Here is a 27,810-nt window from a genome sequence, read left to right on the forward strand (position 1 = left end):
AAAATGAACACACATATTGGCATGCACATAAATTTTATGAAGTTCACTAATTATAATCGTAAAGAAAAACATGCACCAGCTTATTTCTTTCTAATATAATTTATTAATCACCTAGCAAATGTCATCTAGCAAAACAAAGGATCTCAAATGTACAAAAGACAAGAAACAATTATGTGGCCATCAGTAGACCATTTTAGATGAATTCATACTCTGGTAAAGGACCTTGGGTCTTAAGCATTTAAAGACAACACGATACAACAAACCATCCATTCTCACTAATAAGCAACTTTTTCAGGTCAGTAGCCTTCCCCCACAATGTTCCTACTTTTCAAAAATTTCAAGTCTTTTTGAGACCCTCAGCTTCAGTATCCTCAACAATTACCATAAATCTCCTAAAAAATCCCATAAAAACTTCTAATAGTTTGGTCCACAAGACAGCTGATGCTCATGAAATGATGTGTGTGATGGGGATCCTTATTCCATGAAGTTATGGGTGTATATACTCAAAGCCCGGCACCAAATGGGATGAGCTTGTTTTAATTAAGGCAAAAGGTTTTCTAGAAAACCATGAGGCTAGCATTTCCACCGGAAAAAAACATATATGCCGCCTGTATACCCAGATCTGTGTCTATCTCCTTCTCCCCTTGAAAAAGTCCCTTTAACTTCCTTGAGCTGTTAGCTCCAGATAAGAATACTATGTATCCTCCTTTTACTATAACATAATTTTTCTGCTAAAATAACTATTAACATATCATAAGCATTGTTTCCCTAGAAAATGAAAGAGTTAAAAATCGTCAGATCTATTCACAGACCAAATTACAAAAAAAAAAAAAAATACATTGGTGAATCCTCTTATAGACAATCGCCCAAATTGGACAAATGGTTAGGCACGAAACCATGTACAAAGATTATCTGTTTTCTCGAAGATGGTTCTCTATGCATGCGGCATAGAGAGAACACCAATGAGGTCACTTCATGTAAATAGGAGAGAGAGAGAGAGGATCCTTCCGTTAGTAGCCTTTCTTCTTTAAATACCATAAGGCCCCTTCTGCTGCATGTTCTGCTGCAGCTTTCTTGCTTGGCTGAGGTGCACCAAAACTCTCAAACACAGTTTTCGACGCCTCTTCCATTTCAACAGTAACCTTGAATGTGAACCTGTGTACAATTCATATTAGGAACTTAACAGGAAAAGGATTGCCAAAGTGGTTTGACGACTTTGATCTGTTAAGTTGTAAATTTTTGTTAGTAATTCATGCTTTCCATGTTTCTAAGGTATTTTGGATAAGTGGAGAAGAAGGTAACCAAGGAGATGGCCAAAAATCAAAATTTTTGATGACCTCTCATTTAATCATTGGATCTCAGGATTTTGAAGATTCCTCTCAAAAGTCCAAAATAATATGAGAGAAGCTCCCTTTTGCCTTTGCACTCGAGGGCCAATCTCCTGAGAAACCTTTGCACACCTCCATTACTTTTTGGGGGGCTTGCACCCGAGACTATCCCTTGGCCCGTAGGACCTGAAACAATGTTAGAATTCTAGTTCTTTCAGAGTGGTATCTTACTGAAAGTTAAGCCCTTCCCAAAGGAGGCCTTCTTCGCCCTCCACCTAAGCTGCACAGGAAGGCCCAAAACCAATCTCAAGGAATAGTAAAGTTTCATAGGGTCTTTTTGTGCAGGTGTAAAATACTATGCATCTTCATAGACATGTCTACAGAGCCTCTCTGAGACAATATGAGAAGTACGAAACATATATGCAAAGGGCAAGAAGGGAGGATGACCAATTCATTGTGAGAATATCAAAACCAGATTGCATCAACTCAAGTCTTTAAACCATGAACTTTGCAGTTATTAAAAAAGGGCTCTGAACAGAATCACAAACATGGGAGAATGAACTTACAACTTAAGGTGGTCTGGCCCTTCCTCTTTGCAGCATTCAAGCAAAGGAGGGTTCCAATAATTTATGGCACAAATTTGATACAAACGAGATCTAGCAGTTCCAGTGGATGGAACACCTGCACGAATCAAGAACAAGAACTTGGTAAGATCTAATTTTAAAGACAGGATTCTGTTCACAGTTTCAGTGCATTGTCACTCGTAACACCAGCACTTCACAAATCAAAACAAAAATAAAGCAATACCAGAGTCTTGCGAGTTCTTCTTGGAGCCGCTACGTTGCTTAATTACCGGAGAAGCATCTTGTCTCTTCAAGGCCTCGAGATCATTGCACTCGGGAACAACAACCGGTAACTGATCATATCCAATGAGTTTTGGTTCCTGTTTACGATTTTTAGCCAAAAATCTCTCGGTTTTGTTTTTGCGACCGTACCCTTGCTCCTGGAAAGGGAAACAGAATTAGCTCCTCAAAACCAGATAAAATGTAACAGAAAAATCTGGAGTTGAGGGAATTGGGTAAGAAATAAAAAACCCATAGCTTCCTAGCTCCAAAATATAAGAATTACAACTTATAACAGCTGTTAGGAATTAACAATGCAGCAGAATAGAGATTCGCAATAGAAAAACGAAAGGGAATCACAAACACCGAACACCACATGGACTGCTGTTATTTGGAAAAAATCACTAGTACTTCCAATTAAACTGAGATCAAGCTTCACCAATAACAATAACAAGATTCGATTCGAAACGAACTAAAAAATGGAGACGAAATTAAACCAGGAATTACCATCCAGATTCTAGACTCAACCTGAAAAACCTAACTCAGATCACCAAACATCCTTTACCTGAGCAGTGGTTGTGGATCGATCCATAGGGAAAATATCTCTGGGATTCTCCTTGGCTTCTGGCAATGAAATGCTTTGTTCTATTGAGGGTTCCAGAAATAAGAAGAAAGATCACAGTTACCGGAGAAAGAAACCGATATGGGTACTTGTCTTTTCGTAGCCATATGGGACATGAGTGCATGACTGCCTCCACAGCAAGCCACGTAGCACTCGTTATAAGGAACATCGAGACAGTTGGTAGTCGTTGCATTTTGAGCATCGGAATCCGTGGGATGGGGTGGTCCAGGAGGAAATCAACCAACTGCCAAATAATTCCGATTATTGATTTTTCTTTTTTCAATCTATCATTTCAACTTAAATTGTAGTCAATGGATGTCGACACAACTATTTTCTTGGTTTTAAGAAATTTTGATTGTCATCGGCATATCTTGAGAGAAGATTTTTTTTATTTTTTATTTTTTAGATTTTAAAATTCATCTTAAAAATGATAAAATTTTCTTCTGTTATTTAAAAGAAAAACACAAAAAATATATAAAAAAATTTCTATTCTTTTCTTCTTTATTTTTTTAGACATGGAAAAATCATAAAAATTCATACGAACTATGCTGACTTTTGTCCACGTAATTGATATTAATTTTTTTAACCATCAAATATATGACATTTACTTTTCATCCCAAATTTCAATAGTGATCACTCGTAATTGAAATGGTCCAACGTGAGGGTGTTAATAATTATTCTTTATTATCTTGTATTAATAATTAAACAGATAATTTTTTATTTTTTTACCATTTCATTTTCAATTTTTTTTTTCTTCACCTCTTTTCTGGACTTTTTTTTTTTTCTACTTCGACATGGGCAAAACTATAGAAATTCATAACTACGCTTACTTTTGTCCGTGCAATTGATATTAATTTTTTCAACCGTCAAATAAATGACATTTACTTTTGATCCCAATTTTCAATAGTGATCACTTGTAATTGAAATGGTCCAACGTGAGGGTGTTCCTCTAGTTGGCCTGCAACTGATTTTAAGAAATCAATCACGGTCATCCACCCACTGAATCGTCCAGTCCTTTAGAAGCTGGGAAGAAGCAATGGATCCTCGATCTCGTCTAACTTCAAGATACAAAATGGGGCCATAATGTCATAAATCAAGACCCAAAAGTTAATTAGTTCTTACAGAACTCGAAATCAATACATTTAAGAGGTAGTGAACCAAAACTCATTAATTATGATTTCAACGGATCAGTTTAAAATCGGTGCCCTGCCTCACCCACTCTTAATGCCTTAGGTATGGTATGACCTGTTTTAGGAAGAATTTCAATGGTAAAGGCTCAACTGGGACGAACCCATATCAAACCATGGAGGGACTGTTCAAAGTTCAAACAATAACCTGGAAGCTTCGAGGTTAATAATCAGTAATGGCTGGCCGCTCAACTTGGAGCTAACCCAAAATAAATCAGGTTAGAATTAGTTGGATCGAGATAAGCCCACTTATTTTTGCCATGTGGCAGATCAAGACAGGCCCAAATTTTATGCTGGCAGGACCCCACGCTCTTGCTCACATGTTAAGTTTCCAGACTAACAGATTAGGTAATATGGAGAAATTAGATGCTTAAATTAATTAATAAAATTAAATTATTGAAAAATGGTTGAAAACAAAAAGGGTAGTAGTTTTTTGTCTAGGAGCACAACATACGATAGCACTTCCCGAGTATGTCTCTCTCCTCTCAATATCTGAGGGTGGGTATATATGTCATTTCATTGAGAGAGGAGAGACTCGGGGAAACACTAGCTTATGATGCACTCCAAGACATTTAATTTTCCCTAACAAAAAAATACAAGGATAATGCCAAGAGGCCATGTTTCCTAGACAACCTACACATAGGTTAGTGATGTCTATCTAGGTGGCCTAAATATTTATCATATAGCAATTTGGTTGAGGTCCAAATTTTGTGAACAGGTAGACCCAATGTCCCATATATCGAATTTATTTTAGTCCATATGGAGTCTACCAAGTGGCAAAAAGATTTATAAAATAAGGACTACGAGAGTTCAGAATCGAGGTCATAGTATAGCAGATCTGCATGTGCATAAATAGAGGTGCATGTGAATACATGGGACTATTTGATTTAATTATGATTTGAAATTTGACATGTGTCTAATCTATACCATGTGCTCTCTCTATCCAACAATCAAAATAGCCAAATACTAAGTGGCACACATAGGAAGCCCTTTCAGTATAGACAATGCAAATAAATAAATTAAATCATCGGAACATATACTGCTTGATCATATGTACCAACTTCAAATCATCATTGGAACTACTCCTACGGAGGTCCTTTGTATAAATACATCAATGTTCTCACTAAAGTTTTGGTCTAATTTCATGTTCTACCTTACCTGGTAGGTGAATTTGGTTATTTTAACTGGGTATGGGACAGTAATTTCTAACTCATTCAATCTAATATTCCTCTATTGGTTACTTAGAAAATCAGAAGATTTTTAATACTAAATCTTCATTGGTTACTTCTTTTTATGTATATCTTTCCTTCAAACAAATCAGAATCTTGGATACATAATTATAGGACCACACATTAAAAACTACCCTTTCTGAGATTTTTACTTCCCGTAAATCAGAATACTTGCATATACCTCTGTGTGTGTGTGTGTGTGTGTGTGTGTGTGTTTGTGTTTGTGTAACAATTCAACAAACCCGTGCATGATATGGGGTCTTTGTGGTAGTATTAATAGATAGAAGAGCTACTTATAAAATATTGACATCAAGAGGCCTACCATATTCTGTTGCTATTGCCTAAGGCCTACTATACATGGACATGTAGAAATAGGTTAGAAAGCAAAGCATCCATCATGAGTATCAACTACAGGAAACAGCGAAACATAATAGTGGAGTAATAGTTTTACCTTAAGTCTCATGAATATTTTTTGTGCAGCCATTTTCTTAGCAGTCTTCTTGCTGAGGTTTGTTATACTAACACTTGAATCAAAATCATTTCCAATGACAGATGCTTCAACTACAAAGTCTCTCCCCATCTTTGAACTTGAAAACAGCAATTCCCACTTATGATACTGGCAAAGTTCATGGAGCTCCCTAATAGGATTAAATTGCAGGCTCGAAAAGTTCATTATTATCTCCACAAACGATAGCATTAGTTCCCAAACACGGTACAAGTTAAAACCAGTGTCAAGAAGCACAGCACCAACACAAGACTCGACCAAATCACCAAGAACCTGGACCAGTAGAAGAGCAAGGTTAACCTTACGTGATTTAATATTAATTCACAGCTAAGAACTCAATATTTAACATTATGGACAATTAATTCACATTATTTTAGACATTGGTCATACTGTTAAGACCAGTGCATTTATTGGCAAAGCAAACAAGACAAGCACAACAAAATTTAAGACACGAAAGGTGTAAGGTAAATAGTATAAACTAGTTTCACGTGATTGCAGTTCCTTTCTCCTCAGAGAACAAGAACAAAGGGTTGCAATGTAAAGTGTGAAGACCAGTGCACCAAGTGGCAAAATTAAATCAGAGGAAAGACATAAGAAGCTGATTCTGAGGAAGCATCCGAAGCAGTGAAAGTAGAATAATCCTAATCCGATGAATCAGCAGATGCATCTGAAGCAGAGGATGGTGAGAGGGGAAAGCAAGAGCTCTCTTTTTGATTTCTTTCTAGCCAATGGGTCTGGTCTATCCCGAAACAAGAGATCATCCTGTTTATCCTGAAACAAGAGATCATCCTGTTTATCCCGAAACAACATATCCTACTGTTTCTCACAAGCCTAGGGCATTCCAAGTGGAAGGTCAGTGTGCAGCTTTTTTCTAGCTTTTCATAAAATTCCAAAGAAAAGGCGATTCTTACAGGCAATGCGTCACGCATCATGTAAAAGATCAGGCGATGCTCGCATTGCTTGTAAGCTTGACAGAGTGCTAGTGAATGAGGCTTGGCTCTCAACCTACCCCTCCTCCCATGCCTTCTTTGAAGCTCCTGACATCTCTGACCATAGTCCTATCCCCCTTTTAGTCCAGATTTACATCTCTTTTCGCCCCAAACCCTTTCAAATTTTTTGATGTGTGATCCTCACACCATGATTACCCCTCTATTGTCCAGGAAGCTTGGCTTAAGCCAGTCTAAGCTTTTTCCACCCCCCTCATAGCCTTGGCCAAGAAGCTCAGGAATGTCAAAGAAGCCCTCAAAGTTTGGAATACTAACTCCTTCAGGAATATCTCTTCTCAAGTGATTAATTGCAGGAACAAGCTTATCTCCATTCAAATTCAGTTGCAATCCAACCATCTAAACCTCTCCTTGGCTGAAAAGGAGAAGGTTGAGGCAGCAAACCTCTCTACCCTCCTAGCCCAAGAAGAAAGCTTCCTGAGGCAAAAAGCAAGGACTAATTGGCTGGAGCATGAGGATTCAAACACAACCTATTTTCATCGATCTGTGAAGGCTAGAAACAATCTCAACCCTATCCCAATGTTGATCACCCCGGAGGGAACCCGTGTCCATAAAGTGGATGAGATAAAAGGGGTTGTTGTTGACTACTTCAAAAACTTGTTTAAGCTTAGCCCCGACCTTGCTACGCCCATTCCCGATGGTCTCATTAGAAATTTCATCCCTGCTAACTGAGCCAATATGCTTATAGCTATTCCCACAGAGGATGAAATTACATCTACCATCCACTCTCATAAAGCTAGCAAAGCTCCAGATTCAGATGGCTTTAGTATGGGGTTTTCTCCTCTTATTGGGATATAATCAAAGAGGATCTCATCAGGGCAGTCAAGAGTTTCTCCCTTAACCCAAGTCAAATCAAAGGAATAAGCCACAACTTCCTTAGCCTCATTCCCAAAAAAGAGGGAGCAGATGTTATGTCCGATGATTATATTGTATTTTATACATCCATAACGATTTTAATTGAGCATTTTGATTCTAGATCGATGACAAAAGTGACTACATAATGTGATTTTCTCACATTTACAGGTTATAAGATCATGCGCATAAAAGATGCTAAATGCGAGGATCCAATACAATCTAGACACCGGTTTATTCATGGATAGATTCACATATGATCAAGGGCAAGAAGGGAAGAAATTTCAGTGAAGCAATCAAGGGCAAATGAGGAATTTCACCTCAATTTAGAAGTTTGACAAGAGATTGAGCAACAAAGGAGAATTGGACACGGGAGGACTTACGCAAGTGTAGGGGCATGATGGTAATTTTAAAAGATTAGTTCACGGGAAGATATTGGATATTGGGTTTGTTGAGTTTGAGATTTAAAATGATGCATCTTTAATTCTCGGTTTGAGTCTATCCAGGGTCAAGATGGAGAGATATAGCCCAAAAACCGTTTTGGGCTAAGTTGGAATTTAAGTTGAATTTTAGAATTTCCAAAAATTAATTATGTAATCTCTCTCCTCTCTCCTATACGTAACTCTCTCTTACCCATTCCTATTTCTACTTGGTTTCCTACTTTCTTTCCCTTTTTCTTCTCTTACAAGTATTCTCTTTCCTACTTGGTTTTTAACCCTCCTTTTCCTTAACTTATATGTACCTTTTCCATTCCTAAACCATTTCTAACTTACTCTCCTAAGCCTATATATAGGGATCTAATTCACAACTTGAAAAAAAAAATAAAATTAGAGAGCTTTTTCTTTTCTTTTGAGTTGTAAGCAAATATTGAAGTTGAAGTTGAAGTTTGAAGTTCTTAAGCTTGGATTTTGCAGTACATATTCAGGAAAGTATTTCTTTTTATTTTCTTTTTAATTTTAGATTTAATTTCATATAATGTCTTGTTCATCTTCTAGTTGTTCTTCATCTTTCTTCATCCCCATGGTTAACTAAATCTTGTAACTTATGGATTAAATGAAACCATGACATGAAGAGCAACTTGTAAGCAATTGATTCCCTTTTTCTTAATTCTATGTAACCAAAACCCTATTGCAAAGTCAAAATTATGTATGCCATTGATTACCTTTTGTATGCGTAATTGTCAACTTCCAATATGGTATTGCTTATAATCTAATGCTATGTATGTATTGAATAACTCATGGGAAATGTTAGATTTAAAAATCCATATTTCTTATTGATCTATTCAAGCATGCGATATAGGACTAGATTGTCCTTAAATCTTATGGCGAATTTTAATTCCTAAGTGCTTCCCCACATCATAATTTCACACCTCTCTAGTGCTTACATAATTTTAGGTTCATTAATTCATTCTAATTTTAATCTTAGGTTCACTTTATTATTGCATGTTTAATTTAATTCTATGGTTAATTCTTGTCTTTTTCATCATTGTTAGTTTAGTTTATTTTAATTTGTGAAACCCTATTAGTTAGTACATTCTGCCTAGGTTAGAACTGAATTTTTCATAGAGCTCACCTCCCTGTGATCGACTCGTAGCTACACACGACCCGTGCGCTTGCGGTATTACTTTATTTCTCAATCATCCGACTTCAGTCTGATCTCTCTATGCAACCTATTGTACAAATTCATAACCAAGATTCTAGCTAACAAAATCAAGCTTGAAGTTGATTCCATGGTCAGTAATAACCAATCAATTTTCATTCCTAGAAGAAGCATAGGGGACAACATCCTCCTTTGCCATGAGATTATCAGAGGCTTTGATAGAAAATCTTATTCCCCTGTGGCTCTTACAAAGATTGACATACACAAAGCTTTTGATTCTTTGAGATGTGATTTCATTTATGCCGGTCTTCACTAATTGGATTTATTATTGTATTGCATCTCCTCGCTTCTCCATATTAATGAACAGCAACCCAGCTGGGTACTTTCCATCTTCGGTGGGGATCAGAAGGGATGTCCTCCTTCTCCTTATATATTTTGCCTGACCATGAAAGTCCTCTCTAGAAGCTTACAAGTTGCCACTGACTAGCATCTGATTTCTGAAGGCGATTAAGCTTATTCATCTCGCTTTTGCTAATGATTTAATGATCTTCTCCAAGGTCGATTCTACTTCCATTGATGCTATCATGTATTGGCTGAATCAATTCGCTTTCATGTCTGAGCTCAGTATTAATCCGACAAAGACTTTTGTCTTATTGGCCAGGATCTCTGATTCTTTTAAGGCTTCATTGCTTCAGAAGACTGGTTTCTCTTAGGATTCTCCTGGTCAAATACCTTGGGTTGCCTCTTATTCTTGCCAGACTCTCTGTTCACCATTGTACCCCTATGCTTGATCTCATAAAAAAGCGCCTCCAGCTTTAGAAAGGCAAGCTCCTATCCTTCGCGGGTCGTCTAGAGCTCATCTGATCGGTTCTTCAAGGTTCTTACATCTATTGGTCAGGTATATATGGGCTGCTAAAACCCATAATTTCCAAGCTTGAATCAATTTTTTCCTCTTTTCCTTATAAAGGAAGTGAATGCTCAAGATATCTCAGGTTTACTAGTTGGGCTACTGTTTGCCTTCCTAAAGCGGAAGGGGGTCTTGGCTTGAGTGGATCAAGGATGTCAACACAGCTAGTATCATTAAATTGGTTTGGAAACTCGTCAACGAGAAAAAGAGTATATAGGCCGACTGGGTATACTCTTACCTGTTTAGGTTAGATTCTATCTGGACCGTGAAAGCCCCTTTAAAGGCATCCTAGGTGTGGCGCAAGATCATTTCTATCCGTTCATCTATCTCAGCTGTCATTCTATCTCAAATTGGGGATGGGGACAACACTTATATATGGCTCGATCACTGACATCCCAAAGGAATTCTATATCATTTCATAAGTACCAGAACCATATATAGTTCGGGATTGCCCAAGCTTGCCAGTGTGGCTGATATTATATCCTTAGGAAATTGGACACCTGGCTCAATCCTTACCCCACCTTGCCGATATCTAGAATTCATTGCCGGTCATCCCAGACTCCCTGCGGCATAGTCATGACTTAATCCTTTGGAAGCCTTCCGCTTCTCAGCTCTTCACTTCTAAGGTTGCTTGGGAATATGTTAGAAATCATGGGCCTCCCTCTCCTTGGCACAAGCTCATCTAGTTCAAGCATCAAATTCCCCGCCAAAGCTTCACGGCATGGAGAGTCTTCACTAAATCCTTGCCGACTCAAGCTTTCCTCATTCAGAGAGGCATCCCAGTGGACCCGATGTGCTCCCTCTGTGGTAATGAGATGGAAAACATTGAGCATCTCTTTTTCGCTTGCACTATTTCCTCCTCTATTTGGAAAGGAATCCTTACCAAATGCTGGCCAACCAATAAGAGAATTCTCCCGCTTCATCGGGAATGGATTTAGATAGATATACCATCTCAGGGAAAGTCTATTTGTAACACTGTGGGAAAGCTCGCTTTTTGTGCAACCATAAATCAAATATGGATTGGAAAGGAATCATAGGAAATGGACCTCCAACTCTCGCCCTCTTAAAAAGTTTTGGATTTCCATATCCTTTGATGTCAAGACCAAGATCTCTCGGATTTCAACTAATTATAATCCCTCCCCTAGAAATCGTCATATTGTAAATTCCAAGGAGTTCCCTAGTTCCATCATCAGGAATGTCCCTCCTCCTTGAGCTTTGGATTTTGTTTCTTTCTTCTACCTCCCCTTTTAAGGAGCTGTAATTTTCCCTTTTTCCTCTTGGTAATGAATTATTCATTCACCCAAAAAAAAGTCTTGGCTGCCATGCACAAGCCTTACTTGGGATTTGTTTCCTTTTGTATCTTGTCGGGCTGCCTGCATCCATGTATGTAATGAGTCTTTGGACTCTCCTCACAATTTGATGAAAATGAAAAGTTTGGTTCAACACCATGGCTGTGAGATATAGTGATGGAGATATTCCTTAGGTCTGTGAGAGACATACCAAAGCCACAGGTGAGAGGGCTTGGTCATATCCCTTCCCCTTCAATTCCTACTTGTTTCTATCTCACTGTTATGGCTTATACGGAGAGAAATCAATGTACTGTTGACTACCGGAGTTGTTGCTGATTGTTCTTTGCAGACTATTCTACTGAGTTCAACAGAAGCTCGAACAGGAAGTGCTTCCCCTACCTTGCAGCCGCACTGCAATGGATATTTCTGCAGCAGACTTTGACCCTTTGTAACTACGGATCAGGTGAACAGTTCCAGCCCATATTTGGTGGTCTGTCAACCCCCTTAGGACTCTCCTTCGCTGGGATTTTTTAAAGCCTAATCCTATGGCTGGATAAGGCTGGGCACCATGCGTTACTATTTTGATTCATACCTTCTAATTTTGAGTTCTCTTGATATCTCTAATCCAGCAATCAGAACTAGCTGAGATTTTGAAGGGGCACTCCCTCCTAAGAACCCTAAACTCGATTGGACTCAAAGAAGTCTTGTCATTATTTTGAGCCTCACTTTCTAATTCTGAGAACCACTCATATGTCACAATCTGACAATCAGATTTAATTGTAATTTTGGGAATGTTATATCCCTACCATCGATTGAGAAGACCTGTCCATATGAGGTGTCTATTTCTAATTGTTGGGTCTAACATATTACAGAATTCTGAGACTGCTCAGTTCTGTTGACTGAAGAGGATATTCTGCTGTTGTGTTCCTTGTAACCCTACTGCTGGACAGAATACTAGTGATCCTATCATGGACTAGTTCTTAGTTGGGAACTGGTTCTACATTATTTGGTATTAGAGCTGTTGTGGCCGGAATCTGAACTGCAACCACGTGGATGACCTGCACACCAAGAACTGATCAAGAGAACTGTTAGAAAAAACACCAACAATCACAAAGAAACCGAACATATTAGAGCAAGATGACACAGATTTAACGTGGTTCACATACCACTGTGATATGCTATGTCCACAGGCGAAGCACAAGATGATTCACTATATGATGAAAGAAAGATTACAATGGAGATCTCTCAAGAACACCCAAATTCACAGAAAGAACTCCAGCATAGAAACCCGAACACGAAAATCCCCTTTTCTCTTGTTCTCTCTCTTCCTTGCACAATAAGACATCAAAAAATATAAATACTCCTCCAAGTTGGGTTGATCCATAGGGTTGGATCTGGTCTGGTTGAACCGTAGGTCAATCTTCGAAACAAGTCAAGAATTCGAGACACATAAAAAGAGGCCTAGAGCGGACTGCGAGTAGGGACTCTCCGATGCTCAAGTCAAATCCGTGCAACAACAGTGATAAGAAACGAGTAAGGAAAGAGTACAAGTGTTGGAGATTGTGAAGTGAAATATCTGGGGCCCTACCTCCCTATTTAATGAAAGGGACGAGGAAGAGTCCTGCCCGAATAGGGGAGTCCTTCCCGGATAGGGATGTAGAGTCACATCCCTAATCCATATGGCATGGAGAGTCCATTCCCAACGTAACTCTGCTAACGAGGTTGGTCTCTTCGGGGAGTGTGAGTCCTGCTGTAGCTCTGCTGACGAGGAATCTGTTTCTAAACAGGTCTTGTCAGCTTTGGCTTAATCCCTTCTCTGGACTGATCCTCTGCCACATGTCTATCACTTATAGGTGGGTCATTTTTATGCATATCAGATGCCCCTACTCCTTCGGGTCCAATGCAAGTCCCAAGGGAGTAAGAGCTTTCTTTTCTTTCCCTTTTTGTTTTTTTTTTTTTTTTTTTTTTTTGCTCGTATGGTCGGTCATGGTAGGAGGTACCTTGGCATGGTTTGGTTGGCCTGGGTTGAGGGGTTTCCTTTTGGGATTTACCTCAGCCCTTTCAACTTCTCTTTTATGCCTTAAAGTTTCCTTTTTTGGATTTACCTTAGTCCATTTTGCTCTGCTTGAAGTGCTAAGCATAGACCTGAGGTTCCGATTTTGGGCTTTACCTCGGTTCATTTTGCTCGGATTTTATGCCTTAGAGCTTTTGACCTATCTCTCTCACACTTGGCCAGTCATAACATTTGTTGTAAGTCTAGTCAGCCAGTACATGCATGATCCCCACTCTATTCACTTAGAAGTAATGTTTTGAATTTTGAGGTATTTAAAGTTTGCTCCCGGAAAATGTGTTATTTTTTCTCCATATGATCATTTGCTTATTGAGGCCCTTATTGATGCGGATTGGGCTGGTTCTCTCGATGATAGGAGGTCTACCTTTGGGTATTGTACTCTTGTTGGTGGCAATCTTGTCACTTGGCGACGCAAGAAACAAGTTTTGGTTGCTCAATCTAGTGCAGAGGCTGAATTTCGGGCTATGGCTCATGGTATTTATGAACTCCTTTGGCTCCAGGGTCTCCTTCAGAATTTTGGTGTTCCGGTTCAACTCCCAATGCAACTATTGTGACAGCAAATCAGCCATTGACATTGTTCAGTGCTCACAATCCGGTTCAGCATGATTGGACGAAGCATGGGAAGATGGACGCCACTTTATTAAGGAGAAGTTGGAATAAGGGATTATTTGTGTTCCATTTGTTAAATCCGAGGAGCAGTTAGCGGTGTATTTACTAAGGGTTTTAGTAGTAAACTTTTTCATCCAATTATTTGCAAGTTGGGCGTGTGTGACATCTATGCACCAATTTGAGGGGGGGGTGTTGCAATATGGGTACAAGGGTTAATTAGTCATTAAGGGTATTCTTGTACTCATACCTATTCTAGAACATTCTCTTGTCTATAATAGATAAAGTGGGGCTGCTGTCATATTGATACAGGCCATTCCCAAAATTCATCAAACCCTAAAAATAAGCTAAAATTAATGAATGAAAACATAAATTAAATACCCTCATGAAGATATTACAATTCCGCCCCCGATTAACAAAATCTAACTCTAAACAAATTAGAACAAATCCAGGCCATCCACTTGATTCATTTGTTGCTATGTTGCTTCTGCATTACAACATGTCTTTATCTATTATGCTTTCACAAGAGGGGTTGAAAACTCCTAGGTATAAGTTGAGAACCAGAGGTTTGAGAATGAGTTGACTTGTCAATAATGACAGAGGTCATTCTTATTTCTAAGAAGAGGTTACAACAAAATAGGAAAGTAGGGTATCGCTAACTAGGCGTCCTTATCTACAACTACTAAGACAAATAGTAAAAGACCAAGGTAAAAGTAACTATGGTCATCTCAACATATACCTTGACTAGGATGCCTCTCCTAGGCCATATGGTTAGAGATAGTTGGCTCTATAGGCTATAGTTGCTAGCAGTATGAGAAAAAATTCCAAGGAGAATCCTAGTGATTTTTTTTTAATAAACATTTTTAGATACCAATTGAACTTTTCCAAAAGGTTGGATGGATACTTTTTTTGGATGAATAAATAATGCATTAAGTAAAAAGGGAAACTATTCAAGGAGGGGAAACATGGGATGATATTAGGGAGCTTTTAATCATATATTCAGAGGGATCAATTAGGATTACTCAAGAGAAGTTGCCGGATGTATTGTAAAAGCTCAAGATGCCAACATGGCGACACGAGTTAAAGTTTGAGATTGGTCACTTTGTGGCTCATGCAAGAAAGTGCCAAAGTTTCATTCCACCCCTCATAGAACCATACAAAAGTAGAACCTTTTTGGCTTACAGTTGCCCCTATTTTATTTTAATAATTCTGAAAGCAATTGTGATATTTGTTGTCAATTAGTGACAGGATATTGGGAAATTATATAAAGGAAGAAGCTGACCCCAAGGACAATGTCCAACAAGAGTGAAGGACCACAGACAAAAGAATAAAACAGAGGAGAGAGAGAGAGGGAGAGAACAAATGAAAATGACAACTTCAACCTCCCACTTCTCCCTGCACAACAACCCAGAAAAAAATGGAGAGAAAAAAAAACTATGACCAAAGACCACACCTACACCAACCAGATCCATAGGAAGAACATAAGCATCCTACCCTCCACTCAGAAAAAGTACTGGACCAACACAACAAATCAATACCAATAGCTATTTCGCTTCAGAAATACTGTTCTCTCCCCCCCCCCCCCCCCAGTGAACAAGTTTTTAAGCTTAGAACAACCCTTCCAATCATTTCAGTTGATAACTCCTCTTATGCCCGAAGTATCAAGGATCTCTGCTGTCCTGTAGAAAATACCGCAACTTTCCTCTCCCCCTGGCGAGTGAAACCGAATTTCTTACCAAGTTGATGGCACTAGGGAAACCATAACCCTAACTACAGAAATTAGGGCTTAATGCCAAGAGTTAAATTAGGGCAGAAAAGGAATGGATGGATCGGAGTTACTGTTTTAGGTTACAAAATGTTTTCTATCAGAAACAATAGAGTCTAGTTGCTCTGGAGTTACACCAGAAACAAGGACTGGACAAGGAACTTGGAACAAGGCAGGCATAAGGTTCCGTGGGAGAAATATGATCACTCTTAAATTAGAGCTTGGTTAGGGCTGAAACTTTGATTGAGGGGATGTTCTGGAAAGGTGGATTAGTGGACAAAATCTCAGGGAACTATGGAGACAGTTTCAGAACAAACCGATTTGACTTGCGAGAGTGACTGAGAGTTGCAGGTTGCTGAAACTTGCACTAAAAAAAAAAGCATCCACAAGGGTTTAATGGGTTAGTTAAACTAACCTGCTTGATGGATAATGTTAAAGGGACTTGCAGGACTAAAAAGTAGCAGAACAGAATCTGAACACAGCAAAACAGTGTAATATCAACCAACCATAGGCCTTGAAAATAAGCCCCATCAGCTCAAGGGTTTAATAGGTTAGTTAAACTAACCTGTTTGGTAGACAATTCATTAACTTATAACTCTCTGTCAACAACTGGAGGTCAATCCCTTGGTACAGCATAGGGATCAGTCTCCTTACTTGTAACTGTTGTAATGTGGGTTTTAAGGGTGTTTTAGTCTTTGAGGGTATTTTGGTCTTTGTAATATTCTAGAACATTTTTTCCTCCATTATAAATAAAGAGAGCCTAGTGTCTATTTGACTTAAGCTTATTTTCCCAAATCAACATGGTAACAGAGCTAGGATCATCATTGGGATCCTAACCCTATTGCCTTGGCTAAGGAAACAGAAACCCTAGTTTCCTCTCTCTTCTTTACTACCACCTCCCACCTCTAGCCGCCGCTCGCCAACCACCACTCAACCATTGCTCGTGCCAATGCCGCCGCCTCTCGTGTCGCTCGCGCCATCACCACCTACCACCATCACTGCCTCTCGCCGTCACTAGCGCCAGTGTTACTGCGCCCCCTTCAGTGCTAGTGCTAGCCACCGCTGTCACCACTCGCCGCCTTCTCCACCCTCGGTGGTTGAAGATCTTTCTCCGCCGATGGTTTCTGCCTTGTTGCCCTATTAATGAGATGACCTGAGTCTCTTCTTCTAACTCAGGGAGTGATTTCTGATGATCTGCACTAGGGATCTGCCATATTGTTGCTGAAGACTCCAGCGGTTTCCTAGGGACGTTGTTTGAGACTCATCTCTTGATTAGCAACCATGTTTGAGTAACTACTGCATCTACTGGACAGGAAGGAAATAATCATCATGATTTCCCTTTGTTCCTTACTAGCTCCATCAAACTGGATCTGGGCAACTACCTGATCTGGTCTCGTTCCTGCTGTTTGGCTATTCTTTCCCGTGGCTATTATGGTTAACTTATTGTGGACACTCCTTAGCTTCCTTGTGCTGATCATACTCGGAAAAAATGTGAGATAGTCAACTTCTTGGTAATGTCATACCTTATTAATTCCATGGATTCAACTATTGCTCAGGGCTATCTCTTACTGGATCCTGTTGCAAAGATCTAGAAAGTTGCCAAGGATATCTATTCTAAGGTTGGTAATGATTCCCAATGCTACAAGTTGATAAAGAAGATTCATAACAAGTAAAAAGAATCATCCCTCTCCCAGTATTATTCTGCACTTCAAGGTATGTAGCAAGAATTAGATTTTTATGAAGATTGTGCTGCTACTTGTGAAATTGATGCTATTATATTCAAGAAAAAAGGAGAATAAGCTCTGTGTGTATGTTTTCCTTGTTAAACTCAATGTTGAGTTTGATCACACTCGATCCCATCTTTTGAGTCGGGAACCATTCCCATCCCTAGAGCAGGCTTATGCCATGTTGCAATTTGAAGATAAATGTTGCACTACTATGCTCATCCCTATAGTACATGATAGATCTGCTCTTTACTTTGGATCAAGGACACAGTCTTAGGATGGCCTTTCTCGGAACACTGAAAAGGAAACCGTGAAGAGTGTGATTATTGTGGAAAGGAACGCATACCAGGGACCGGTGTTGGAAACTACATGGCAAACCAGCCATGTCATGTGACTGTGTGACTGTGGACAAGGACGATCCAATGCAGCTGCAAATCAGGTTTCTAAAGATACTCCTCAGATTCTTCATTATCTTAAGAGGAGCTATAAACTCCGCATCACTTGATGACCAAGCTTGCTTGACATTGCTCCTTCCTCTGCGGCCTCAGCAATCTCCCTGCTAGTCTCCTAAAATCCACCTCCTCCACACTCAGGTATTTCATTTGGTGGACATTGTGTGTCACTGGAAGCTTGGAATCCACCCCTTAAATTGACTCCGGTGCCACTGACCATATGACTGGGTCTCCTAAACACTTAAATGCTTACTCTCCTATGTTAGGTAACCAAAAAGTTCATGTTGCTGATGGTTCCCTTTCCTCTGTTTTTGGAAAGGGTTCCATCAACCCTAATCCTTTGTTACCCTGTCATCTGTCTTGCATGTTCCCAAAATTTCTACTAATCTTCTTTCTATTAGTAGTATTACTCGGGAGTCGAGATCTTAATTGTAAAGTAACATTTTTTCCCACTCATTGTATCTTTTGGGACTTGGTAACAGAATTATGATTGGCAGTGGCAAGTGGTGGGTGGTTTGTAGCTGCTTGACAAGTCTCCCACGACATTGACTACTCAGACCACTCGTTCGGGTTCCTCTACATCTACGTTAACTACACTATATCGGTGGCATTGTTGTTTGGGTCACCCCCCTTTAGGCACTTTATCCAATCTTTTTCTTGCTTTATTTAAATTATGTAATCCCAACAATTTCTTTTTGTGATGCTTGCATTTTTGCCAAGCAAACTAGATCTGTTTATCCTATTTCAGATAGTAGAAGTTTGGTTCTATTTAGTTTAATTCAATATGACATTTGGGGCCCGTCCCGTTGTGTTTCTATCACAGGCCAGCTGTGGTTTGTTACCATTATTGACTGTTATAGCCATACTACTTGGGTTTACTTGCTATGCTAGAAAAGTGATGTTTTCCCTTGTTTTAAGAAATTTCATAAGATCGCTCAGACTTAAGCCAAGGCGTGCCAGCTGAAATGGGCTCTATATGGGTTGAAGCAGTCCCCACAACTTAGCTTGACTAATTCCTCAGGGTAATGGTTGCTATAGGCTACAAATAGCACAATGCTAACCACACTTCATTTATCAAGAAGTCAGGGGAGCATATCACTATTCTCATTGTCTGTGTATGATATAGTGATTACTAGCAGTAACACTCAAGAGATAGCTTCACATAAAATTAGGTATTTTTTGGGTATTGAGCTAACTTATTCAGCACAAGGTATCTTCCTCTTTCAACGAAAATGTACTCTTGACCTTTTTTTTGATACGGGGTTGTTAGGATGTAAAGAAATTGACACTCCCTTTGGAGCCTAACTCACACTTCAAGGATAAAGATGGAGAACATGTTAACTAGAGAAGTTAACAGAGACCATGGTTTCAAGCATTTCTGATACCTATACGATATCCAATATGTATCTTAAATTTAGCCGACCGATACAACCACTGATATCGATACTTTAATCCTTGATCTTTAGCATATCTTAGTGTATCTTCGATATGATACGATACCCTCTGATAGGTATCCTAAATTTAGCCAACAGATACAGAAACTGATACCGATACATTAACCTTGATAGAGACTGGTTGTTGACTCATATCTTTCTCATACTCGGCCTGATATAGCTTTTGTTGTTAGTCTGGTAAGTTAGTATATGCATGATCTGTATTCAACTCATTTAGAGGCTGTATATCGGATTTTGAGATATCTAAAATCTGCTCTTGGAAAAGGATTTTTATTCTCTCCTCATGGTCATTTGCGTGTGGAAGCATTTACTGATGCTGGCCCAGATGATAGGAGATCAACCTTTGCATATTGTACCATGGTTGGAGGTAATCTCACCACATGTTGAAGCAAGAAGCAAGCAATAATGGCAAGGTCCAGTGCTAAAGAAGAGTTTCGAGCAATGGCACATAGCATATGTGAGATTTTTTGGCTCTAGGGTCTCCTTCAGGTTTTGTGTATTTGTTGATTTTCCTATGCGCCTCTATTGTGAGTTGTGACAATCAGTCAGCAATCAGTATTGCATACAACCCAGTTCAGCATGATTGGCCGAAGCATGTGGAATTTTATCTTCATTTCATCAAGGAGAAGATGGAATCCGTGGTCCTTTGTTGACCCTGAAGCTCAATTAGCTGATATATTCACTAAAATTCTCAGTAGTAAACTTTTCTATCGAATTGTTAGCAAGTTGTGCATGTTTGACATACAACTTGAGGGGGAATTTTGTAATGTGGGTCTTAAGGGTGCTTTAGTCTTCAAGGGTATTTTGGTCCCTGTAATATTCTAGAACATTCTTTCCTCCACTATAAAAGAGGGACTGGTGTCTATTCGACATAAGCTCAATTCCCCAAATCAACAATATTAAACATTAACATTCCAATCTTAGACAAGGACATATAGAAACTAATCCCAACTTACTTACAGAATTTATAAACTGAAATAAGACTAGATATGATTGCAAAACCAAACTAGCAACAAAATCAAAACCAATCTAGTCACAAGCTACAATTGCCGGAATGTTCCAAAACTTGCTATCCCAGGACAAAACCGAATCTCAAGACCAAATCAAAGCCAATCAATCAGCCCCCTCCTTTTTCATTATGCCGGCTATATCACAAATTCTTAATGAAACATTTTCTCTTGGCAAAGCTTTCCCCTAAGGCCCTAACTGGTCAGAATCTAACCTAGAAGCCATCAACCATTATGGTTAGAGCTCATGTGCCCTCTTATTCATAAAGGATATGTCAAGTATAAGGGACATATCATGGCTTTGTTTCTTTTTATGATTGAGCAATTATTCACCTTATAATCGTAGTTTGAGAACTCGCCAAAATCTCGGTGCAATTTCGCTAATTTCGACATGGCCGAGACAAAACAGGAGGCAAAACCCAGAATCGAGACTGTTTCAGCATAAATTTCAGTGTTTCGCCAAAATTCAGTCATTTCAGTCAAAATTTTGGTCATTTCAGCTATTTGCCCCCTGAAATGGCCAACTGAAACTGAAGGCAAAAAATGCACTGTTTCTGCAAAATTTCGGTCAGGCTGGAAAACCAAAACCCGAGATTTTGAACTATGCTGCTTATAATATATATTCTCCTTCACCAGTATATCCTTTTTATCAATTAGAATAAATAAGCAGTTTGGAGAATTGCATAGATTTATAAATTAAACAAGTTTGATGATTACAAAATAGTAACTCCTAATTTTAGCATATTAAACTAAAAGGCACACCACATGCAGAATTTAGATATGCAAGGCAATACCTTTGGACATGTAGGCCCCTCAATTAAGCCTTTTCCTGAAGCAGGTGTTTGCATAAAAGTTACGAACTTTGTGATTGCCTCAGAGAGGCTATCTGAACCAGAGATAAGATACTTGTGAAAGGATCGGCAAACTGCTATGCGGGCAAAGGAATTATTATTTACATACATCGACCTCAAATCAGTCAACTCCCCTGGCTTTAGCTTTGGATAAACTGAATATAGATAACATGTTATTAAGTAATCCAAGACAGCATCTCCGAGAAACTCAAGTCGCTGGTAAGGCAGCAGGAGTGTTACTAAATACGTTTGACATGAAATTCTTTCGAGAATGGGTTCAAATAATTCATGAAAAAAAGAAAAAACTGTCCCTCTCCACTTCTAGAAAGAAAAATAAGTGCATACCTGATAGCATCCTCCTAAAGGATGCTTATAAGAAGGGTGGACAAATGCCTGTACAAGAAGACCTTTATGCAGAAACTGGTATCCTAACAAATTTTCAAGGGCAGCAATATCCACAGAATCATCAAGTGACATGTAGCCTCGGCTTGCTATGCAAATTGTAGAAACTTGTGAATCTTCAAAGTCCACTTCTATACCGATGTATCTAAGAAATGCAATTGCAGCTTTGAAGCCACTGTCAACTAAGAACGCCCCAATCAAGGCTTCCACCACATCTGAAATAGTTTTCCTGTATAACCAATGATGGCACCTACACCTCACATCAATAGCATCAGCTGGAGCTGATGCTATGCTTCCACATTTTTGCTGACAATCAATTATTTCTGTGTCCTTATCACAGATTATTGGACAAGGACGACCAACTGCAAAGAATTGGCAGGACTCAAATGGTTGATCACGTATGTACACCTGAGATGTGAATGCAGACTTTAGTAATAGAATGCTATGAATAAAAACTATCAGCTAAATTTAAATCAATGTTCGAAAAACAACATATTATATTAATGTAAATCCAATATTAAACTTCAAACAATATAAAGACTTGATAGGACTCCAAAATAAAAAAATAAACCCTATGAGGTAGGCCAGGGCCTACGATTGGGCATCAAATTGGCTCAATTCTGGCCCATATTCTGAGCCATCGACCAGCATGTACCTGGCCCATAATTTGGTCACATTCAGCCCATTGGCTCTGTCCAAAGAAGAGATTGATCCAACCATTTATTTAGGGAAATATTAGCTAACGATCATGCCTAGTTGGAAAAAATATCTCCAGAATTTCCAGATAACAAGGATACCGACCAGCTCTAATTGAGGGATGCATGATTGCAACATACACTTTTCACTTCGAAGCTTACTCACAATCGCAACATACAGGCCTCATATGATATAACTCATCCATCAAAAGAAACCAATAACTGCAATACTAACCATTCAAGGCCGAAAGAACAAAAAAATGGGAAAGTTGGGGATCCCCAATAGTAGGGAAGTTTGGAGTTGTGTTCCAACTATACAACAGATCAGTAACCAAGGCTTTGGGGGGGGGGTCAAACAAGGACCCTTGGGCTATTCTTTACAAGCCCAGCCACATCCCAACAAGTGCCGTATGAGAGAGAAAGAGGAGATTGACTCCAAAGTTGGCGCTAACCCTGAGAAGTTCTTCTCTTCTCAGTTTGAGCTTCAATTGGTCCTTGTAGTCTCAAATCTCCCTCCAAGTGTCTTAAACTTGATTCTAGAACTCCATTAGGTCTTCTTGTTGAATCATTTTACATAGTGTAGCCTCTATTGGAACCTTTTGCTTTTCTAGGGTTCCAAGAGAGACTCAAAGAATAAGAAAAGGATGCTTAGTCGACTCTCAAACCCCTTTTTGCTCTGATACCAAGTTGGAAGAAAGAAGGACTAGGGTTAGAGATAAGGGAAGAGAAGAGAGAAGAGGAAGGAAGAAGAAGAGAAGATGAGAGAAGAAAGAGAGGGACTGAGTGCAAATAGTGGGAGAGAAAAGATCTATTCACATATGTTAGATTCAAACTATATTAGGGAAATTACATATACCTCCATAGGGATGTCAAAAGGAAAAAAGATAAAATACAAAATAAGGCAACATAATAATAAAATAGTTCCTAAAGTACCCCTATTACATAAACTCTAACAGCAAATACAAGCACCAAACAGAGAAAGAGAAAACAGCAATGTCCAACAAACCTACAGATTGCATTTTCATGACTCCCTCAAATTCAACACAAACCACGATGGCTCTTCTAAATTCTAACAGTATCAAGTATCAACCACTCTAGTCCATTTTAGAAACCACAAAACCATCGTTCTCAACGTAATCCATCTTCACAGACGGTAAAAGTGTTATACTACTGGCGTTATTACTTTTCTTAATTCCCCCCCCCCCCCGCCCCACCCTCTTTTTTTTTGTGCATTGTTTTTGGGAACAATTGGTTTCTTATGTTTCAGACTCCTCCAAAAATATCATTATCCTTCCAAAACCTTGATTTGAAGACACAAAATTATTTCAATAAGATGAACATTTAGACGTGATATGAAAATTTTAAAGACATGGCGATGATGGATATATTGGCTAACATGAATTCCTTTGTTGTATTGTTGTGGCTTTCCTTTGTTGGAACACACAGAGATAGTAGTAGGTACTCTTGTAACCTCTGTTCTTGGGGTGCTTTTCCTACCTCTTAATTCATATTTTTGAAGTTACCAGAGAACAAAGGAAATGAAAAAAATATATTAAGACAATTCAATACAAATTATTTTACAATAAGGAGATCAGAAATACAAAAGGCCCACGAGAAAGCCTAGGTTGCATCATCATCAATGGAGTATAACCAAATTAAATTACCTGTAAATTGCTCCTAGTTGCTAGTTCGTACAGATGAGAGTTATTTACAATATTAGAACGTCTCCTGGTCAATTCTCCTTCATCAAGAGCTTCGTACAAAAGAAAAAGGTGCCTTCCAACTGCATACTTGAGGAAAGCATCACCAAGTACTTCAAGTCTTTCAAGTGAAAAGCGCTCCAAACACTTCTCTGTTGTGAGAGCTTCTAAGACCTAAAATGAATAAGACCACATCCATGGAAGTAAACATTGCGATCATAACTGATATCATTTATAAGTTGTCAAAGCAGAAATTAAACACTATTTGAGAACGCCTTACACGAGAGGTAGTAACTTCAGATGCCTCTTGGAATGAAGCTGACAACATCTCCTTGAGCTCAATTGCCACAAGAAGATTTTCCAGACGATGCATTATTGATGGTAATAAAGACAATGAACTCCCTATGTCTTTGGAAAAACCAATTATCTTCAATTGACAAAGCTCTGGAGGTAACTCAACAAAGTGCTCCTTTTTTTTTCGGCCAACTGGTTTCATAGTGAAAAAGACATGGCAATATTGGACACTTGGTCGGAAGGGAAAAAAACAAGTATCTTAATCTGAAAACATAGAAGTTGTCATGTGCACAATACCTGTATCCTCTTGTATCCGGTTATGAAGTAAATTCCGTAAAATAAAAAGCTGTTTTGCCTTCAAAAGAGGCTGTTCAGGGTATAAAAGGCGAATCTCAAGCCTGACTCAGTGAATAATATGAACAAGAACATTAATAAGGTAAAGGTTAAATAAATGAATGGATGGAAACAATTCATTGTAAAAGTTACAGGTGACAACTACTTATGCATAAACAGTCTTCCCTGTCACAGAATAAGGCTTTGAAATGGTTGAAAAGTCAATGACATGAAAAACAGTTTGACGGATAAAACTCAAGGGGCAAAGTCAAATCCATTATCCATGCCGGCCGCCATTTGAGATGCACCATGAAATTTGATACATGGCAAAGCCAAAATGATACAATTTTTACATGCATATGTGATTCTTCGTATGTACGTACCATGCACATACATATGCATGTGGATTTTCTGAGAAAAGTGTAATCAATCAATTTTCATGGAATTCAAACATTTCAATAAGCATGTCAACCTATTAGTAAGTTGTAACATACACCAACCCGAAGACCCCTCCCAAGATGACCTGAACCCTCCCTTGTCCTGCCTTCCTCTACTGTTTCTACTGTTGGAACTCCTCAAACCTCTGCTCCTAGCCCTTCCGATACTCCACCTGTTACCTCCAGCACCTCCTCCTCCTCTGTTTCTTCCCTCTCCACACCCACACCTTAGAACTCTACAGTCAGACATAACCCTTCCCCCTCCAGAGTTGGTCATTCCGTGTTCTTTATACCCCACCTGTCATAGACGATAAGAAGATTGGGTTATGTCCCTCTGGCTTGCTTGAGTCTGAGATTTCTAAATGGAAAAACTGCTTGATCGGTCACTTCCTTGGGAGCAGACCTCCTTTCCACATTGTCAAGTCTTCTCTCTTTAAACAATGGAGGATACAAGGCCTGCTGTCCACCTATCTGCTCGAAAATGGGATTTTCATCTTTAATTTTTCCAATGAAGTTGAAAAAATTTATGCGCTGGAAGGAGGTCTTTGGCTGGTTGGGAAAAAACCGGTGTTCCTTCGTCTTTGGGATGAACACTCCATCTTAAGCAAAGTGGATTTCGAATTGATTCATGTCTGGGTTGCTCTCCCCAACCTCCCTTTTCATTATTGGTGTGCTCGGGGCTTGAGCTTAATAGGCTCTATTATAGGAAATCCTCTGTTCTCAGATCATAGAACAGAATTGATGGACCGATTATCCTTCGCTAGAATTTGCATCGAAATCTCGGCTAAAGACCCCCTCCATCCTTTGTTACAATTCATGATGAAGAAGGGATTTCATTTGTGCAATCTGTTCACTATGAGTGGCTTCCCCCCCAGTGTTCGATCTGTAAATCATTTGGCCACAACACATCTCTTTGCTGCTCAAAGTTAGTCTCTGCAACTGAAGTCTTTCATGACATGGTGAACCCCTCTTCTAAAGGAGGGCTTCATAAATCTCCCTCTCCTTTCCAGACTTGTGGAAGAAAAAAGAAACTTAATCGTGTCCGCGGAATCGAAGTCGCATGGCCGACCCCAAGCCTAACGAAGCCCTTAACTTTCCGTCGGCCAGACCTTCCTCCATCGAGCCGAAGGACCTCTAGCTAAGGACCTCTGAGCACAAAAAATTCGCCCTCCTCTTATCATTGTCAGATCCCAATGAAGACGAAGGGGATCTATCCTCCAGATCTTCAAGCTTCTTGTCTCCTTGTTTTGTAATCTCCGCTGATGGTCAGGTGGCTACTGAAACTGGTTTCTGCCCTTCACCTTATTCAAACCTCGCTCCACTAAGTCTTGTCTCCATCCCATCCTCTGTATCCGATGGCTCTCACTTTTTGCACTCCTCCCTTCCTCCCATCCTTCCCTCCCCCCTCTCTGGGGGCCCCACACCCTTTTTCTCCCTTACATCTCAACCTAACCACCTTTGACCAGTCCTGCCTTGTCGGGATTAGCCCAACCGTCCCCCTCTTCTACCTTATACCTCCCAAACCTAGTCTTATCCACTAACCCTTCCACTTCATCTAACCCGAATTGGCTCATCACTCCTTGTAACCTTCTTGACCCACCTAACTCCACTTTTACACTCTCGGGTCATCTATCCAACCCTCCGAGTCCTCCCTCACCCGTGATCTCCACCATCAACCCGACTATTCTGATGAGAGATTCTCCTCTAGTCATGAACATGATATTTGTTTGCTGATCTTGTCTGTTGCCACAGACATCTCTTGCCTACCTCCTATTGCTCCTTCAGTTGCCCCAAAGACCTCCGTTGGTACCTCCTCCATCTCTGCTTCTTCGATATTCTCATGCACGCCTCCTACTTCTCCTTTGGTTGCCCTAACGATCTTTGCATGTACCTCCTCCGCCACACGACCCTTGTCTGCTCCTGCCTCTTCTGTTGTGGATGCCCTTTTGGCATCAAGATCTCCATATTGGCTTCCCATGTCCTTGGAAGGAGCCCCTCAACTTCTCTAGTCCATGCAGGCCCATCTTGCACACTTGTCACTTGCTGTTACTGCTTATACCTTGGTCGTCTCCCCTTTGGTTGTTGAAGATTGTAGCCTATCTTCTACTGCTCCTCACACCAATGCTTTGCCTCATGATGGTGCCGCTACTGCATCCTGCTCGTCTGATGCTTCCATTGTGCCCCTACACTCCTTTGCCACTTGCAAGAAGAAGCCCTCCTCCAAAGATTATAGCTCATATAGGACCTTGACAAGAACATAAGTGCTGCTACTGTAACCAAGAATTCTTTGTCAACCCAGCCATCTCTGATTAGGGAATATCATCGGATGCATAATCGCCCTTTCTTTTGGCCTCCAGAAGACCTCCCCCAGCTCCTTGGAGGTCCGAACCCTGCACCCCCTTCCTCTTAATGATCCCTTGGATAATCTAGAATGTTAGAGGCCTGAATTCCTTGGCTAGGCATGCTGTCATCCACTCTAATGTTGTCCTTTATTGCCTCCTAAAAACAAAGTCCTCAAGCCTAATGCCCTTCGTATTGTGACCTCCATGGCTCCTCATTGGTTTTTCACCTCCAAATATGACCATTGCCCTAATGGACGTATCTGGATCCTCTGGAACCCCCTCAAGCTCCAAATCAATTCCAGCTTCTGCTCAA

At 39.7% G+C, this 27,810-nt stretch overlaps 1 protein-coding gene across 1 annotated transcript in view; it reads right to left on the reverse strand.

The window, feature by feature from the left end:
• Positions 1 to 723: 723 nt before the first annotated feature.
• LOC122084231 (endoribonuclease Dicer homolog 4-like) overlaps positions 724 to 27,810 on the reverse strand; it is a 52,326-nt gene continuing 25,239 nt past the window's right edge. Inside the window, exons 9-17 of the mRNA XM_042652316.1 lie at positions 24,683 to 24,783; positions 24,372 to 24,577; positions 24,056 to 24,265; positions 21,640 to 22,104; positions 21,238 to 21,510; positions 5,660 to 5,986; positions 2,136 to 2,331; positions 1,895 to 2,009; positions 724 to 1,155 (exon numbers count right to left, since the gene is read on the reverse strand). Of these exons, the coding sequence (XP_042508250.1) occupies positions 1,011 to 1,155; positions 1,895 to 2,009; positions 2,136 to 2,331; positions 5,660 to 5,986; positions 21,238 to 21,510; positions 21,640 to 22,104; positions 24,056 to 24,265; positions 24,372 to 24,577; positions 24,683 to 24,783 (2,038 nt within the window). The 3' untranslated portion in view covers positions 724 to 1,010. The remainder of the gene's footprint in view (positions 1,156 to 1,894; positions 2,010 to 2,135; positions 2,332 to 5,659; positions 5,987 to 21,237; positions 21,511 to 21,639; positions 22,105 to 24,055; positions 24,266 to 24,371; positions 24,578 to 24,682; positions 24,784 to 27,810) is intronic.

This window comes from Macadamia integrifolia, chromosome 7 (genome assembly GCF_013358625.1).
Source record: "Macadamia integrifolia cultivar HAES 741 chromosome 7, SCU_Mint_v3, whole genome shotgun sequence".
NCBI classification, from domain to species: domain Eukaryota; kingdom Viridiplantae; phylum Streptophyta; class Magnoliopsida; order Proteales; family Proteaceae; genus Macadamia; species Macadamia integrifolia.